General features: G+C 40.1%; 1 protein-coding gene across 2 annotated transcripts; it reads left to right on the top strand.

Moving 5' to 3' along the window:
- The first annotated feature begins 646 nt into the window (after window positions 1-646).
- On the top strand, window positions 647-14,417 carry YKT6 (YKT6 vesicular SNARE protein). 2 transcript variants are annotated; one of them, XM_087938970.1, is made up of 8 exons: window positions 647-822; window positions 2,836-2,969; window positions 3,971-4,053; window positions 4,719-4,819; window positions 5,827-5,931; window positions 6,920-6,985; window positions 8,761-8,862; window positions 11,852-14,417. In XM_087938970.1, exons 2-8 carry the CDS (start codon window positions 2,866-2,868, stop codon window positions 11,885-11,887), a joined length of 597 nt encoding a protein of 198 aa, XP_087795096.1. In that variant the 5' UTR covers window positions 647-822; window positions 2,836-2,865; the 3' UTR covers window positions 11,888-14,417. The 2 variants fall into 2 exon arrangements, with proteins under 2 accessions (XP_087795096.1, XP_026573798.1); XM_026718013.2 differs by having other exon boundaries at window positions 651-758.
- Window positions 14,418-19,167: the final 4,750 nt, after the last annotated feature.

Here is a 19,167-nt window from a genome sequence, read left to right as displayed (position 1 = left end):
CATGTCATTACAGCATTTAAAACAGCAAGATCACGATACAGCAGCCCCAGAAAGTTGCAACCAACGTTCTTCTATATCCAAGAATATATCCCAGAATAGAACTGGAATAGTTCTATATTTTTGACCTTGGAGGTCTTCAGCCCCTTGCTCAAAAGCAGGAGACCCTATATTATTTCAGACAAGTGATTGTCTACTCTAGCCTCTTCTTAAAAACCTCCAGTGATGGCGCGCCCACGTCCTGGAAGCAAACTGTTCCACTAGTTAATTGTTCTCACTGTCAGGAAATTTCTCTTTAATTCCAGGTTGCTTCTCTTCTTGATTAGTTTCAATTGATTGCTTCTTGTCCTGGTGCTTTGGAGAATAATTTGATCCCCTTTTCTTTGTGGCAGCGTCCTATTCATTTGGACTCAACTGTGGTCGTGCATTTACAAATCCTATTCACGGGGCACTCCACGAGGACAGTCTGGCAGCGGGGGATTCCGAGAGATATCCACCCCACCCCTCCCCCCGCCGCCACACGCTGTCTCTCCAACAGCTCCGAGCAATGTCCAGCCGCGTACGCGGGGCGACTCTTCCCCTTTCCTAGCTCTACATTTTTCGTAACTCTATGGCTCAGCCGGCCGTCGAGTTGGCAGCTCTTCCGGCTCCTCTGTCACGGGGTCAAAGGGCGTGCCGGCTTCCGCTTCCATCACTGTTTCGGACCGCTCAGCGTCTCTGAGGCAACGCGGGGCTGAGCCGGGCTCCCTTCGGGTCGTGAGGTGGGTCCTTGCGGGAAGCGAGGCGGCCTACCGGGCGGGAACGAGGAACCCCACCCCCACACTGGTACTGTTACTGCCTTAGAGACCTCCCTGGCTGGTTGGACACCCACGCCTATTATCCCCAGCCAGCTGCTTGAGGGGGTTGGAGTCGGGAAGGGCTTGTTATTAAGGGCGGCCCAGGGTGTGTTGGTTCCTTCAGGCCCAGCTGGAGACTGGAGTGGCCGACGGGGGTGCGAACTCAGCGGGGGGTGGGTGCGGACAGACATGGCGGCCTCTCGGTTTGGCTTCTGGGTTTGGGAGGGGCCTTAAAATGGAGCGTGGAAAAACAAATCTTAAAACGAACGAATGGCTCATCGTCTCCATCTTTTTTTTGGCAAAGGGCGGGCCTTTATTTCAGAAAGCAGCCCTGTGGATTGAGTCGTTTTTCAAAAACTCACTTGGGTCCTTTCTTTGAGGGTGGTGTGGGGTGGTGTGTTTCTTCTACAGGTAGTCCTCGATTTACGACCACAATTACCCCCCCAACCCCCCTCTGTTCTTAAGTGAGACCTTTTTAAAGTAAGTTTTGCCCCATTCTACGACTTTTCTTGCCACAGTTGTTAAATGAAGCACTGCGGTTAATAAGTTAGTAATCCAGTTGTTAAGTGAATCTGGCTTCCCCATTGACCTGGCTTGTCAGAAGGTGGCAAAAGGGGATCATGTGACCCCCAGGGCACAGCAATGGTCATAGGTTTTAACCAGTTGCCAGGCATCTGAATTTTGATCACATGACCCTGGGATTGCTTGCAGAAGTTATAACTGAAAAACGGTTGTAAGTCACTTTTTTCAGTTGCATTGTAACTTTGAACAGTCACTAAAGTTTGTTAAGTCGAAGATTAGAGTCTTTCACCTTCATGGGAAAAAATGGAAATTGAATGGTCTTGTTGAAATAAATTTGCATATAACATTTGATTGATGTATTTGTGAAGGAATATGGGAAGTTTTTCTGGGGTTTTGCTCTTGGATTTTCCTTTGTAAAGTTACATAGTTTCAACCTTACAAACCTCTTTCAGATTTGCCCCCTTTAAGTGAAGGTAGTATGTGAAGGTCACATACAGGTAGTCCTTAGCTTATGACCATCACTGACCCCAGAATTTCTGTTGCTAAGTGAAACATTTGTTAAGTGAGTTTTGCCCCAGTTTACAACTTTTCTTGCCAGTTATTAAGTGAATAACTGCAGTTGATAAATTAATGGTTTTTGATACTTTTTTCTGATGTAATTTCTAAAATCTGGTTTCCCCATTGATTTTGCTTGTCAGAAGGTTGCAAAAGGTGATCATGTGACTCCTGGACAATGCAGCTGTCATAAATATGAGTCAGTTGCCAAGTGTCTGAATTTTAATCATGTCACTATGGGGATCTGTAATGGTTGTAACTATGAAAAATGGTCATGGATCACTTTTTCTAGTGACGTAAGTTTGAACAGTCACTAAATAAACTGTTGTAAGCCGAGGACTACCTGCACTCACCTGAGAAGTCAGGAACCAATCGGGAAATGTGATGTTTAAACCGTAGACTTCTTCAAGTTAGAAAATTCAGAAGGGAAGCCTATTGGTATGGAAAAATACCTTGTGTCAACTACATTTAGAATTGGATTATCATGCAGAGGAATGGAAATAAGATAGAAGGGAATCCAGTCAAGGATTATCCATATGGGCCAAAGATGGCAGAATGAATTTTGAATAATGAACAAGTGCCAAATCATCCTGGATTGGGAGTAGATTACCTACTGCTTCCTAACTAGATCAGGCAACTTGTCCTTCAAGTTTGTAGTGCCATTTCTGACTCACCTCTGCTTCCTATGAATCAGCTGCTTTAATATCAAGATTAGTTGCAGGGTAATTTCATTCTTAATTCAGAGGACAATCATGCAGGTAAATAAGCACAAGAGTTTGTTTTGCTAGCCTTTGTTTTCTGTTGTAAAAAATATCCATGTAAAAGGCTGATAGACCTCTAGTTAGGAATTCATGTTTGCCTTTATCCTTGTGGTATTTTACTTTATTATTGATTAAGGTAGGTGGTTTTTTTTTTCTTTGCTCAGGTTGTCAAGAAAGGTTGAACAGATAAAAAGATGAAGCTTTACAGTCTAAGTGTTCTTTACAAAGGTGATCCCAAAGTGCACTTACTGAAAGCTGCTTATGATATCTCATCATTTAGCTTCTTCCAGAGATCCAGGTAAGACTTCACTTCATTTTAGGATCAGCTTTCTCCCCTTGATGCTTTCCTGTAACCGCACTATGACATTCCCTTTGAATTTGTTGCATTGAATTCAAGATGTAATACTTTTTTCCCCGATGTAACTTCTAAATCCAAGTAGTGAAAAATAATGCTAAATGATAGCCCTCACATTCATGCTTCTGTTTCTAAAGTGCATCACCTCAGTATGAATTCTGTTTAGGTTTAACACTGTTTCCTATTTGAGAAATCTGAACATATACATTCATGTATACTTGTAGCTGTAAGCAGAATGCTAGCAGTTTTGAATTTGTTAGGTTGTTTCTGTTAATTCTAAATATACATGGCTAAATATAGTTTTGCATTTGACCTTTGAATGGTGGGTCTATCTTCCTGCAAAATTATATCGTAAAATGGAACTACCAGAGCTTGAAAAGAAAACAATATCAGTTTATCAGAAATCCTTTTCTCTTTTCATATTTTGAAGTTACTTGCACTCATTAAAACATACGTTGAATTCCTATTTAAAAGGATTAGTTTTTTCTATTCATTTACCCTTGGCCTTATTTTACTGTTACAGATTCGTACACTGCTTTTTAAATGATTTGTATGCTGCTTTTGAAAATCTTTTTTTTTAAAATAAAATCATATGTCTGGTGTAAGAAATCAGGAGCCAGAATGGTTCAAATGAATACAGGTTTATTACACCCAAACACTCTTACAAGATTCTGAACTACCAACTGTCAGAGCCAATTGGCAGTAGATAAGAATCAGTGGAATTCAAGATGGGCTGGACTCCAGTCTGATGATGTACTTGACCCCTCCCCTGGGCTTAGCCTGGTGGTCTCCTACCTACATCATGTGCTTTTACCATTTTTATGATGTAATTATCTTTTATTAGCAGCTGATGCTGCTAATAAAATTTATTTTCTTTACAGTGCATTTGAATATAGATGGTTTAGTAACTAATTGTGATATTTTTAAAATTATTTATTTAAAAGCGTTCAAGAATTTATGACCTTCACAAGTCAACTGATTGTAGAACGTTCAGAGCTTGGAAGCAGAGCTTCTGTAAAGGAACAAGGTAGGCATACACAGTAGTCTGCCTTAGACAGAACTATAATAAATAAGGGTGTGTATATCTGCAAATATTAAATGTAGGGCTTAACATTGAGAATAATGCAGATAATAAGATGTAGATAACTACTGCTCTCTAAGGGAAAAAAAGCATGTTGGAAGTTATCTAAGGGAATGTTCTGGATGATTTCTCTAGGTCAAATTAAATAATTGACTTTCTTAGGAATTTCTGGCAAGTTGGCAATTGCTATTATACAATAATAGACAGTGAAAATGTTACTTCTAAAACTGCTCCTCTTGGTCAAAATACTGATCACACACTGCTAATAGTTTGAGTTAGGACTACTTCATCCAAACATATTACATATTCTGATCTTTTTGTAAGGTAAATTGTAACAACAGAAGATGAAATGTGTATAGTGTTCAGTGCTGTTAAGTCTTACGTGAAAATTTCAAAAGCAAGATTCCTATTCCTTCTGCTTGGAAGCTGGATTTTCTTTTTTTCCAAAATGAATCTTATGTTCAGAGTGAGACTTAAAAAGCTCAGCCATCTTGTACCTAAAATAAACAAAGGGACTGCTGAGTTGGGACACATCTGTGGTTCTTTTTCACAAATTCTGTGGAATTTTTTATGGGAAAAATGTACATTGTTCATGTTATTCTTCATTTCAGAATACCTCTGCCATGTTTATGTACGGAATGATGGTTTGGCTGGAGTGGTAATTGCAGATCATGAATATCCATCCCGGGTTTGTTTCACATTGTTGGATAAGGTAAATACCAGCTTGTGCAGGGAGGATTTGAGTATCTACAGATGGACTGCAAGATAACACAGAGTAGGTGTTTCATAGTTAAACTTGCCTTGAAATAGAGCCCTGACTTAGTTCGGACATCACATTAAAGTAATTTGCATTAATCGTATTTCATAATCCAAGCCTAGCATAGGGTAAAATGCCATTTAGAATTAATAAAGATTTTGAAAAACCAGGGAATGAAATATGCTAGATATAAAGCAGCAGCAACAAAGTTGTTTACAAAGCAATGCTCCCATTGGGACTGTCACATGTGACTGTGTGTGATGATGTAGGGGAGGTTGGTGGAGAAAAAAATGCATTAAAATGAATGTTTAAAATTCATTTCAGTCTTGTATGCTCTTGTATGCAAGCAGCATCTTTTGTAGAGAAGCATTTCCCAACCAGAGCAATTTTATGATATATTGATTTCAACTCCCAAAATGTTTAGAAATCTATGCAGGTTGAGGAATTCTGGAGCTTTAAGCCCACAGTTCTCCAAGATGCACCCAGGTTTTAGAGCTTTTTGCCTAACAAAAAATTTAAAGTAACTTAGGACCAGAAAATCTGCCCAAAAAGTCCACTAACTCTATGTAAAATGCATTCACAAATTTAATTCTGTTACTTGAATTGGGTTTAAATAAACTCTTACGTGTAGAATTATTACCTCGGCAAGATGAACAACATAGAAGTCTAATAATAAACTGTTTCACTAGCATCAGATTGTCTGAGTCATTGCTGTCCATGTCAAAAGGGAATATTGTTAATCATTGTCACTGTTCTTTCTGCTTTTCATTTCATGTAGTCCCTTTCTGCTATATAATTCTAGAATTTATAAGTTCCAATATGGTGTCTGAGCTTCAACAAAAATGTAATATCTAATTTTATTTTTGGGGACTGCTGTGTAGAATTCCTTCAAAGGAATATAAGACTTCTTTGAAAATCTGCATAAAAGGATTCTTAGGTTTCTCTTGGTCTTCTGTATATAGGTACTTGATGAATTCTCTAGGCAAGTTAATAGGATAGACTGGCCTTCTGGATCTCCAGCAACGATAACCTATACAGCATTGGATGGATACCTTAGTAAATATCAGGTATGGTTGGAATGAATATAAATTGTTGGGAGAAAAAATCTGTAAAGGTTTCAGAAATCAGAAAAATAATTTGATTTGAGAATAATAGAGTTGGAAGGGATCTTGTAGGTCATCTAGTCCAGTCCCCCACCCAAGCAGGAGATCCTGGCCTACACCATTTCTGACAGATTCAGGCAGTCAAGTCTCTTCTTGAATGCTTCCAGTGATGAAGCTGCCACAACTTCTGAAGGCAAGCTGTTCTGTTGGTTGATTGTTCACACTGTCAGAAAATTTCTCCTTATTTCTAGGTTGAATCTCTCCTTGCTCAGTTTCCATCCACTATTCCTTGCCTGGCCTTCTGGTACCTTGGAAAATAGGTTGACTCCCTCCTATCTATAGCAGCCCCTCAAATATTGGAAGCTGCTATCCTGTCTCCCCCGGTCCTTCTCTTCCCTAGACTAACCGTGCCCAGTTCCTGTAACTATTCTTCATATATTTTAGCCTCCAGTCCCCTAATTTGTTTGATGCTCTTCTCTACACTGCTCAATCCAATGTCTTTTACCTTCACATGATGAACAGAAATTGATTTTATTTATACTCAGTCCACAATGCCTATAATGCGTGATTTAACCTTTAAAATTTACAATCTGTAATAGTATTATCTCCCCCAAAAAAACACCACATACTAGTTTCTTGTCTGACAAGAAACCAATCTGTTCCTTGTCATTAGGCTGTTTTCCTAATATTTCTGATCTCACATTGTTGACTGCATCTGTTTTTTTTATTATGTTTCATAGTAGTGGTTGGTTGCTGAGATAAGAGCAGAGGGAATAAATATTTATCATAATAAAATCTGATGTTCAGGGCACGGTATGGCCTGAGTTTGCATGGCTTTGGTATACTTGAAGAAATTGCCTCTCCTAAATATTACATTGTAATGCTGTATAAACACAATTTTTAGTATCATGCCAAGAACATCATCAAATAAAAGTCTTTATCATTCTTTAAGAATCCTCGTGATGCCGATGCAATGACAAAAGTACAAGCCGAATTGGATGAGACCAAAGTTATCCTGGTAAGTGTTAGCATCTTGCTGTTAATATGGAGATTGCTAGATGTCGGTAAAATTTGGAAGCAGGACAATAATTTTAAAAAAGCAAATTCTAGGGGAAAACCTTAGTGAGGAGATTTATTTGGCACAGGGATCTGTGTATGGCATTCAGAGTATGGATTCAGTAAATGCAGGTCCTATTTTAAAGTCCTCAGAATCCTTTTATTTTGAGGCTGTGAATGTTATATAAAAACAAAACTTCCTCTCTTTTTTGTACATGTGAATATAGTTCTAGATGTTCCTGACTCTGGGTAGCTTTTAATTCAGTCTGTTAATGATTACATGTAATTCTTCAAGACAAGATGAAAACATGATGCAATTAGATAAAAGTAGGTCATGACTAATTTTTATCTTAGCTGTGACCTCCTTTTTGTTGGTTATTATGGTGTCGTCAGAGATGCTCAGATACCAGTAATGAACAAAATGCTTCTTGAATTGTGGAGTAAAACGGTGAATGTCCTGCTTTGTGTCCTTCCTCAAGGAGGCCACCTTCCCCACCATTGCCCTGAATGCCATGGTGGAATTTCCATTCAGTGAACAGATAACACGGTGCGCAGAGTAGGTTGTTCAAATTCTTTCTAGAATAAACATTCTAGCAATATGTGGAGAACAGTAGTTAGTGTATCCTCAGTGGCTGGTCAATAGTGTGACCTCAACCTTCTTAGAGCATAGTCAGTCCTAAAATCCCTCTGAAATCCTGGGATTCTTTGTGTATTGTGGAGCAATAGAGTTATTTAGTTGAGAGACCCGCTATGAGTAATTTTCATCAAAATTAACACTGATTGGATTGTAAGCAGTTGATTCGTGTGTCTTGTATTAGATACATTCAAATATAAATATTGTTTCTGCTACACTGCAGTTACTTCAAAATGAACCCTAATCATTTTAGCCTGTTAGAAATTTAAAGTGATCCACTGATTACAAATAGGAAATTGATACTGCTGAAAAGTGCTGGGGAGAGGCTGGAAATTAAACATTTCTGTCAAATGCTAAAGGTGGAATACAAATAAAAGTTTTTAAAAGTCATGCGAGAGCAACAGATAGTACATATCCAGGCGAACAGGTTGTGAGTGGAACAAACATCTATAGGCCACTGTTTAAGATCACAAGGTGTGCTGTGTATGAAATACTACAGAATAGGTTCTTGAGTTGTGGGATAAAACACTGAATGTCCTGCTTTGTGTCCTTCCTTAAGAAAGCCACCTTCCCCATTATCGTCTGTGGCCTCTAGAGTGTTGTATTTTTAGCACAGGGGGAGAGAAAACAGATTTGTGTTTCTAATTTTAAAATATTAGGAAAATGGCATTTGTAGGATGGCAAAAACTATTCCTTTGAGACAAACATTTTTATTTGGGGGTAAATTTCTTCAAATAGCTCTTTGATAGCATTCTGGCAGAGACTAAAGTAAACGTGGAAGAACGGATTTAATGGTGGTGGTAGTGGTAGACCAAGCCACCATTGGTGTCCTTAAGAGGCAAATGTAGACGGAGGCCCATCTGTTGTGAAGAGCACAATGACGCTTCCTAAACTTTTTTCCAAATCAGAAAGTGGAAACCGTAAACGCTTGATAGGGGGGCTGAGAGGATGGGTGAAGGGAAAATGTGGAAATTAAGCTCTGAGGCATTACAGAGCGATCGGAGCTTCACCACTTCATAGGCTCCCATGTTTGCTGCCTCTTCTGCAGCTGGGTTCCTAAGTCAGGGATCTCTATCTCTCAGCTGTGTCTTTTTCCCATTTAGCACAATACAATGGAGTCCTTGTTAGAACGAGGAGAGAAACTGGATGACTTAGTGGCCAAGTCAGAGATTCTTGGAAATCAGTCAAAAGCCTTTTACAAAACTGTAAGTATATTTGGGCCAGTGTTCTGTAATATAGACAGTGTTTCCTGTCTTCCTGCAATTATTTATGAGGCAATAAATGTATGGGTTGTTTTTAGTCAGTGGAGATTGTGGCCTGGAAATCAAATGCCGTAAGTGTCTATGGAGATTCTCAATCATTCAGGTCGCGGTTGTTCCAAAGTTGCTTTTCAAAAGGCAACTGAGCTTTCTTGTTTTTTCCCTTGAAAAGGTTTTGTTTTCACTGGTTTGAAAGAGGGGTCAGAGAGACCATCTTAGGTTAAAATTGAACAGCCCTCTCTCAACAGAGGTGGGGTGGATATGACACCATCAATCTCTTATCTATGGCACGGTCCTTTCAGCAGCCCCAAGAAGGTTCCACGGCCATTTGCACTCTGATTCAAGAGACTCTGAGGACACAGATAAACCCACAAGTGGCCTCAACAGCTCACCTTTTGAAAAGCATTTTTAGGGCAAATGCCGGGAGATAGTAATGTTAATACATCACATTTAGAGCCAAAATACAGTAGTAGTTGTTATTTATGAATATACATTTACAAAAAACTGTTACTCATTGGGAAGGTGCATAAAGATTGGTAAAAGATACCTTTGAGTAGAATGAAATTGTTACTGAATGCAAAGCTTCCTTATTATGCAGGTAGTCCTCAATTTATGACTGGTTGCTTTGTGAGCCTTAGAAGTTACAACAGATGTAGCCAGGGCTACTTACAACCCAGAATCGAAGTTCTGACAGCTGTGCCTCCCCCTGTGGTCACATGATCATATTTTAAGTGTTTGATGACTTTTTTTTTAATGATAGCTTTTATTGACATTTGAAGGATCTCACTGTCAAATGATTAAGGTACATTTTTTTTGGTCAGAAACTGGTACTTGCTTTCAGCAAAAAGTGTCCATTGTGTACACTTGCACTTGTGTACAGTGCACTTGCTTAACAACCACCACAAAAAGTTCACAAAATCATGACCCAATTCATGACCAGCATGACTTTTAGTAGTAGTCCTCAACTTACGGCCACAGTTGAGCCCAAATTTTATGTTGGTAAGTGAGACATTTGTTAAGTGAGTTTTTCCCCATTTTATGACTTTTTTCATCACATTTGTTAAGTGAATCACTGCAATTGATGAGTTAAGTGAGCCTGGCTTTGCAAAAGGGGATCACGTGACCTTGGACCATAGCAATGATCATAAGTATCAACCACTTGCCACCGCCACCTCCTCCTTCTCCTCCTCCTCCTCCCTCCTCCATATCTGTCATCTGATGTTGGCGATCACATTGGCGATCCTATTTTTATCAGCAGCCACACGAAAAAATGTTGAGTTTTGTCAAAACCAGTCCTTTAGATTTTGAAGCCCTGAGGTTCTTCTTCTACCTGGACCTTGTTTGCCTTTAATCTTTCCTGGAGGATGAAGTGAAGTATGCCGTATTTTTTCAGGTGTCACATCACATGTCCAAAATATTCTAGCTTTTGTTTTTTTATGGTTTTGATGATTTCCCTTGGCTTTCCCAGACAGCTTATCACTACCTCATTTCTAATTTTGTCAACCCAGCTTATATATAATAGTGGCCTATAAATCCACATATCAAATGGTCTTCAACTGACTTTCTGAGTCTCTTCAACTGACTTTCTGTCAGAGACCAATTCTCCACTCCATAGAGCAGGATAGAAAAGATGTAACATCTGACAAGATTTTCAATCTTAGGCTTGTGTCCTGACTGCAGAAGACCTTTTTCATTTTGCAATGCCAAGCATCTGAATTCTGATCACATGACTATGGGGATTGTTTCAAAGGTTGTACTGTGAAAAGCGGTCATGTCACTTTTTTCAGTTCTGTTGTAACTTTGAACGGTCACTAAAGGAACTGTTGTAAGTTAAGGACTATCTGTAATTCCGGGCTCCGTTACAGTTGTAAGTTTGAGGACTACCTGTAATAAGTGAGTAGAATTTGGAGAAGAGCAAGTTTAATGTTATGAGAATCATTGGCAAAAGGCCTCCCAATTTTTTTCACATCAGCGGGCAATATTAGGCATTTTGCAAATTCTGTGGTTATTCCAGCAAAATGGCTGCCACAATGGACAGTTACAAAAGCCCCCTCTTTCCAAAAGCCAGCAGGGTTAAGAAACAAAAACATGTCAAAGAATGTTACTTACAAGCCAGAGGCTGGAATCTGAAGTAAAGTTCAGATTCCTAAAAGTAAAGTTTTAATATTTTAAGCATTATTTCCACCCACACAGCCCCCCTCCCCCAGTGCACTCATGTAGATTATGATGGAAGTACCACCTTGTCTCTCATTCTGACGTTACTGGAATTTTTCATTATTAAAGAGTTGTTTGTATAATTTATGAGCAACTCTTGGAGTTTTTAAACCGAAGAGTGCCTTATAAAGGTACCCATGACCAATAATATATATAAAACTGGCATAGGAGTGCATTTTTGACACATGGATTCACAGGATAGCTCTCCATCATGGAAAGGGACTGCAGCTTCCACACTCCCCCAAGACCATGGAGACATCTCTCAATAATAAATCCTAATATAAATAATTACAGGTAGTCCTCAAGATATGACCACAATTGAGCCCAAAATTTATGTTGCTCGGTGAGAAATTTGTTAAGTAGTTTTACCCCCTTTTATGACTTTCCCCTCCCCATTTGTTAAGTGAATCACTGCAGTTCTTAAATTAGTAACACGGTTGTTAAGTGAATCTGGCTTCCCCATTGACTTTGCTTCTCAGAAAGTGGCAGAAGGGGTTTACATGACCCTGGGACACTGCAGTTGTCATAAATATGAGTCAGTAGTCAAGCATCTGAATGTAAATCACGTGACCATGGGGATGCTGCAACAGTCATAACTGTGAAAAATGGTCATAAGCTACTTTTTTCAGTGCCATTGTAACTTCGAACTAAATGAACTGTTGTAAGTCAAGGACTACCTGTAATAAGTGTGTGTTTCTTCCCACCTCTCCTGACATGGAAGGCCCGGAAGCAGAATTCATGCTGTGACATCATGTGACTCCATTCACCGTGTACCTTCACCACCACTTTGGACTATCTGGATTGGATTGGATTTCATGACTCCTGGAGAGAGAGGCAGCAGCACCTACATGTAACTACAGCAGCAGCTGATGTTCCCAGATTCAGCCATTACAGCCACACTGGAGGCAAGAAATAGGCTACCATGTTGGGGGGCTCCATGAAATTGAAACCTTATTTGAAAAAACGAACTTTCATGGCAAGAGTGTATCTGGGATATTAGGTTGGTGACACAAAGGGAGTTGAGAATGGATCCTGGTGCTTACACACATTCCTGTTTTGGTCATTGGCTGATATCTGTGTGGGGATTTGCTGCTCTCCTTCCAAACCTACAAACAGATGTAGACTCGTGCATACTTAAGAGTAATAAAAAGAGTTTGGCCATCTGGAAATGCCTTTTTTCCAGGATTTGCATAGTGTCCTTGTGTCTTAAAATGTTGGGTGCTGATTTTTGGAAGTGAAGCAAAACCCAATCCATTTTGAACCCATTCAGAATTGTTCAAAGAACATGGATCTCTGCGTTCTGCATGAAAAAAAGAAAAAAGATCTCTAATTCAGCCCAAGAACTGATTATACTTTGTAATATAGAATTATACTTTACTCCAAAGAAGTGGGAAAGTGGTTTTAGGACTAATATGGATATGTACATGCTTTTAAGTTTTCTCTTGATTCTAGGTGGGAAACTTCTTCCCAACCTTCCCAAACCAAGAATTTGTTTTGTTTTTGCCAAGGATATAAGTAGCAGCATTTAGCTCCCTCTTTTATCCGGTATCGTTGCCACTGATCAAACCCAGGATTTCAGTTGCTCTTGGATATTCCAGTTTGTTTAGGTTGGGTTTATTGATGAAAAGCTGGTAACTCATCTAAGCTGATGGTTTGGTGATACTACACCATTCAGCAGGACGTGGAATGAATGGGGAGCTGTATTGCAATCCCGGCATACCTTCCCACTCTATGTATTATGGCTGCTGTCCTGATGATAAACCTGCCCTGGTAAGCAGCCCTCCTTGAACATGCTGCATTCAAAAGAATAAGCTGCTGTTTTACACTAGCCAATATACCAGAGCCTTGTAGAGTATGAGCTATCCTGTATTGGGTCTCAGTGTGTTCGTTGCTGCAACCACGCAGCTTGGCGTTGTCTTGTGGTGTCTTTGGCCAAGACACTATTCTCCCATGGTCGGAGAATTTGTCCCTGCTGGTTTTGTGTAAGTGTAGGAAATGTTATTTAATGCTTTTGTCTTTCTGTCAGTGGCATCTCAGCTCTAAGGCCCATTCTGTCTTTTGTAGGGTGGAGGCCAGGGTGGGTAAGGTTACCGTTCTACAGCTGTATTTCTGCCTTCCTTCCCAGTGTTTTGCTTTATTGTAAGTGGGTTGGACATGTCTGCACACCATGTCCCTTAAAGTCAGCTGATCCCCAACCAGGAGTCCTTTGTGAAGCAATTCAGCTAGGCAATAGGAAAAACATGTCACTTGGAGCTTTGCCCTTCAATGGCATGTTTGTGCACACCCACCCATGGTGGAATGATCACTCCTCCGATATATTAAGCCAGTTGGGACAGAATTCCATCTTCTAGGCTCAAGATGTAACATCTTGGGCACAGCTTTCCTAACTCTGTTGATAAACTGACATCACTCACTGAGCCTTCTCTCCATTCCAGAAGAGAGACGTAAAAAACCAGGAAGTTGTCCTTGCCCATTAGCAAGGAACCAGTTAGTGCCAAGAAGACAAAATGCCAGACTGACAAAAGGCAATTTAAGGCAAAGTTGAAGGTTCCTGATGTGACTTTGAGGAGAAATTGTATTTCTGGCTTGCATTGTTCCTTTCTTAAAATGTGTCCGTCATGCACAGTTGCATCAGCTCTTGATAACTTATTGAGCCAACTTCCGTGCAATTTATATATATTCATCAACTTAGTACAGTAAAGTGGAACAAGTCAGCAACCTGGGGTTTGAACACATTTCTGTTTGACTGGGTACTTCCTGGGACTTGACAACTTGGCTACTTTGCTTTGTGAGGTCTTTTTTGGGGGAAGACACCTGGTTGAAAGAACTCGTGCAGAGGCTGCATTGGCAGATCTGATGCAGCACCCTTGTGGTGCCAGAAATCACCAGCCTTAATTCTTTTTCTTCCTCCAATGTCTGCTTCAGATGCATCAACTTAAGGGCTGTCGTATTTTCTGTGAAGTCCATTTTTGCAGTGGTCAGTTCCTTGTGGACTGTTAACTTTCCTCCGAAAGATTAAGAGGGTAAGTGAAACACTGCAGTGAGTTTCGCTACTACTTGCTTAAAAGAAAATGAGTCCTCCTCCTCTCATTCTGTGATTTGAAATGTACAGTACTGTAGAAACTTGCTTGTGTTATATTGTTTTTGCCCCTTAGGCTCATGAATTCCTAACCTCTTTCTAATGTGGAAGCTTTTACTAAAGATTGTATTTTAATAAATATTGCTTAATGTCTGTATGTACTGGTTATTGGAATATATCTATAAAGTTGTCACTTGATCATCTAGAATTGGTTGTGTCTTATTAACTCTGTGGGGATTTTAGTTGGGGGTCATATTTCTCATAGGGGTGCAATTGTTAGATATGCTTCCAATATTGCAATATATTCTTCCAGAAAGACTGGCTGCGTTTGCATATTTTTGAACTCCATGCCTGTATGTTGTATTTAACAATGTTCCAACAATTTCTATTATGACCAAAAATTAGGGCCTCGTGTGGTAATAAGGTAGAAGGTAAAAACGAGTCCCTGCAGATTTTACTTCACCTGTTATTGCTGACTGTAGGGGACAGGATGGTGCTCATCTCTGTTTCAAGGCCATTGAACCAGTGCAGTCTGAAGACATTTCTGCTGTTACGTGACCAGCATGACATCACAGAACACTGTTACCTTCCCACCAAGTTGGCAGGAGCTGGGGCAAAGATGGGAAGTCATCCCCAATGCATGGCACCCAAGGCCTGAATTTGAGCTGCTGGCTTTTCCAGCCGACAAGGCCAGTGTCTTACCTGGTGAGCCACCCCATGAGATAATAGAGTTCCCTAACACCCAAACTATGAAACAACCCTATTTTAGCTGAATATTTTATTGTGCCAATCTAGCTGAGGATTGCTTTGAAAAACAGTATTTAAACCTTAAAGCAGCTTGTTCCAATACCCACCAGGTATTTTCTATGATCATATGTGATAAATAAGGGAACCAAGAACTATAACCTGAAGCTGAATGACACTCAAGCAGATCTGGCCTGTCTGTCAAATGATCCACGAAGAATGAATATCTTAAATTGCTGCATTTAATGTTATATTCTCAATGGGATCTAGTGCAGCTAGCCCAACCTTAGGAATCTTCTCCTCTCACAGAGGCAGAGCAGGTCAAAGTCTATTTAGATCCTCCACAAATAAAATTTCCTGCAGGAGGCTGGGACACTGCACAAGGCTTCACTTGAAAGTACTCATCAATTCAAGCTTTCCTGGAATGATCGATATTATTCTGATCAATACAGGTAGTCCTCGCCTTACAACAGTTCATTTAGTGACTGTTCAAAGTTATAGTGGCACTGGAAAAGGGATTTATGACCATTTTTCACATGACCATTGCAGCATCCCCATGGTCATGTGATCAAAATTCAGATGATTGGCAGCTGACTCATATTTATGACAGTTGCAGAATCATGTGATCACCTTTTGCAACCTTCTGACAAGGAAAGTTAATGGGAAAGCCAGCTTCACTTAACAACGGTGCTACTGATTTAAGAACTGGAGTGATTCATTAAACTGTGGCAAAGTCTTAAAATGCTCGAAAACATGTACGCAGATTTCAAGTGTGTATTGCAAACAAAGAATATTTTCCTTTACTTCCCTAGGAAGGCTGACAGCTGCATTTTTATATTAAAATTGACTTGGTAGCATGTAGAAAGCAGGATACGGAAAAAAGAAAGCTTGTTATAAAAGCTCAGAAACACACTCAAGACATTTCCCCCCCTAATGTTTCTAGTCCTCTTTTCATGTTTGGGTGTGTGCATGTGTTTCTTTTTAAATTTTATTTTATTTGCAGTTCTCTGAGACAAAAACAAAGTCAGAATTGGTTGGGGGTTTTTTTTACACTTACAAGGCTCAGAAAGAAAAGACAGTGAAATGGTAAGAAAAGGAAAGGGAAAGTTAAGTCAGAAGAAAAAAGATCCACCAGCATTCATAGAACAGACTAACAGCTTCAGCTTTGCTTTTAGTTCTCACTAGATATATATATATATATATATATATATATATATATATATATATATATATATATGTGTGTGTGTGTGTGTGTGTGTGTGTGTGTATACACACACACACACAGATTTTGCTTCTCTTTAAGGTCATGCAAAAGAAAATTCAACCCCTCCCCCAGTCTAAAAATACCCCCAGCAATGTACTGAATTCCACAGTAAACAAGGTGAACATCAAAGGGGAGGCAACCCTGGTACATTAATGTTTAATAATGAAACACCTGTTTCAACATGCGGCTTGTAAGTTTTTTCATATACATGGATGTAGAGACACTTCTCAAGTTAGTCTTCCACAGAAACCATACAAGCATATTATATTATGCCCCCCCACTGTGAAATCTCCCTTTTTGCATGTTTATTCGAATACCCACCTCCCCCATTTCCAACTCCTCCCCTTGAAAAAAGAAATGCCAAAAAAAAAAAAAAGTTTAAACGCAAGGGTGCAAAGGCAAAACAGCTGGAAACGACTGGCTCTAAACACTGTCTCCTCCCTGGACAATCCTGTCTTGGAAGCACTTCTTCCCCATGTATGTGCGCGTGCAGGGGGTTGATGGGATCACAGCCCCACTTTAGCTGTGAGTGTCGGTGCGGGTGTCTTGTGTATGGAGGGGGAAAAACGATATTTGACCTAAATCCCAGCAAGCAGCCTGCCTCCTGTTCTTCAGCATGCTCACAGGACACAACTGTGTTGGGGAGGGAAACAATACAAGGCCCCCTCTTGAGCTTCATCTAGAAAAAGGAGCAAGATTTAAGTCTTCTTGCACTCCTGTGCTCCGCTGAATGCCACTCCAGCCATTACGGTGGTGCAGTGCAAAGCCCAATCTCAGGACTGGGCAGTTGTTAAGAGATTTAATCTCTCAATATAAAGTGCTTTCAACGCTATTATCAGTGCTGGTGGGACATTCCCCCCCAATGCCTGCTCACACCTCCCTCCCCCCTCCCTCCCCTGTTCCATCGTTCTCTCTTGGTCCAATTATCTTTTACATTCATTAGCCATGCAAAATACTGCATTGAGATGATGGGGATGATCTACAAGGAGAACCTGGACTAAGGCTGCACCTGAATGCTACGAAACATCTCCATGCTAAAAGGCCTCCAACTGCCAGGTTTGCACAATCGTACAACTGCGCTTCCTTCCTCTTCTCAAGTTGCTCACGCTTAACGGTGGAATGAGTCGATGGCCTCAGGCTTGCCTCAAAAATTCAAGACCCTATCAAGAGAGATTGAGAGAGGCTTCTTTTTCCACTATCAACTGCAAGGAGCAACCGAGCCCTTGGTTATTGTAACCAGCGGGGAAACTATGGATCTTAAGCAGCTGTCAGTGCTACAGGAGCAGTTTTAGATGGAAGAAACAACTAAAGTGCAAAGACAGGTGAGATCTGCCTGAACATAGTCTAAACCACTGAACTACAGTCTAGCCATAAGGCACAAAATAATGCTTGCCCAAATGCTTCCCCCCCTATTTTCAAGTGAAAGAGTCACTTAAAATCTATCATGTCCACCATGGTGCAGCATCTCCATGGAATTAAGATGCTTGTTGTCAACCCAAACAGGAACCAAGTCTTCTATTTCAATAGTTCATCATGAGCTCCAGTTGCTAAAACTTTCAACCATATGGATTGCTTTAAGATGTTCAAGGATGTGAATTTGCATAGGAATGTCTAAAAAACAGGTATGCAATTCAATACTCTTGTGTTTTCTTCTCATTGGTCCTTTCCATCACACTATAAAATGATCACCGGGCCCTAGAGCTTCTTCTGTTGTGTCCCTGGGATGTGGATTACCCTGCTTGTAGGCAGCCAATACACAACACTGAAATTTGTATTATCATTTTTGCATACCAGCCATAGTAGGATGACAAGACAAGCAAGCCATCACATTAGTCATACTAGAAAGCAGTATCATCGTGGGGCAAAGAACTGGGGCACCATAGTAACAAAATTAGATGGGACACCACAGAAATGACACCAGAAGCAACTCCCTTAGAACATGCACAGGGAATAGCAATAATCATGCCACTTGTTAAGGACACTACATCACACCATCCCAGCTCAGCTAATCCCTTAGTCCATTCTCTTAAAATTCAGCTTTCTGACAGCAACTATCACTCTCCAGAAAAACAAACCTTTTTTTGCTCAAAAATATTGCCAATTTGTGTTCTTTAGCCCAACAGGTACAAATTTCTGATCAAGCACATAACTCTCTCTGGGAGGTAGTTTGGCATCTCTAGTACCTTCCAAATCTCAACTGAAGTCATAGTTACAATGGCACATTGTCCTCGGTATGCTCATACTCTTAATGTATTTGCAGTCTATTTTTGACTGTTCTTGCCAAGTACATGCAATCAATCTAGCTTTAAGATACTGAATCCCCAAAGCATCAGATCATGCAAAGTTGTGTTTCTTGTACTGGGAGCCGACTGAAATACAATGAGTCTTTTTTTTTTTTAGATTCAGACAAGTTTCTCCCACAAAGCACAAAGCAATTTAAGCAATGAAACCCATCAGTTTCATATATGAGACTACCAAAAATATAAGAGTAGTACACTTGTAATAGGATAAAAGCAAGGCAAGGTAGGTAGGCACAAAGTAGGTTTAATCTGAAGTACTTGGGAATGGGGTGGTTAGGGATGGCTTCCTTAGAATTAACAATATTCCTGTCATTCACTGCTGGCGTAACTGTTCAGCAAGAGTTCTAGATCTCTTGCCAGCCACCATAACAGATAAGTTGGGGGTCGGGCAAGCACACGTCCACCAGGACATTTGCAACTGGTCTCATGTATAAGACTCTTTTTTTTTTTCATAAGCTCTATGGTCGCATGGCCTTCTCATCTCATTTTTGCTCAATTTTAGCAATTAGGTGGCTTGTATAACACTGGTTGCAAACTGAAGTATGGGTGGTCTTTCAGAAAGTGTGATTGGCGATTAGGGGAAAAACTACAGTAGTTGGTGTTATTTTGTGACTAAATGCAACTTGTCATCTTTTTTATTCCCATCCTAA

This window comes from Pseudonaja textilis, chromosome 9 (assembly GCF_049901715.1).
Source record: "Pseudonaja textilis isolate UNSWEBS1 chromosome 9, rPseTex1.2, whole genome shotgun sequence".
Taxonomy (NCBI): Eukaryota; Metazoa; Chordata; class Lepidosauria; order Squamata; family Elapidae; genus Pseudonaja; species Pseudonaja textilis.
The sequence above is the reverse complement of the archived record's forward strand: the minus strand, read 5'-3'. Positions and strand labels throughout refer to the sequence as shown.

Excerpts from the sequence above, each read along its gene's own strand:
- YKT6 (XM_087938970.1), top strand. The coding sequence starts at position 2,866 with ATGAAGCTTTACAGTCTAAGTGTTCTTTACAAAGGTGATCCCAAAGTG. Across the intron at positions 6,986-8,760 it reads ATGAGACCAAAGTTATCCTG|CACAATACAATGGAGTCCTT; the intron begins GTAAGTGTTAGC and ends TTTCCCATTTAG. Across the intron at positions 8,863-11,851 it reads CAAAAGCCTTTTACAAAACT|GCCCGGAAGCAGAATTCATG; the intron begins GTAAGTATATTT and ends CTGACATGGAAG.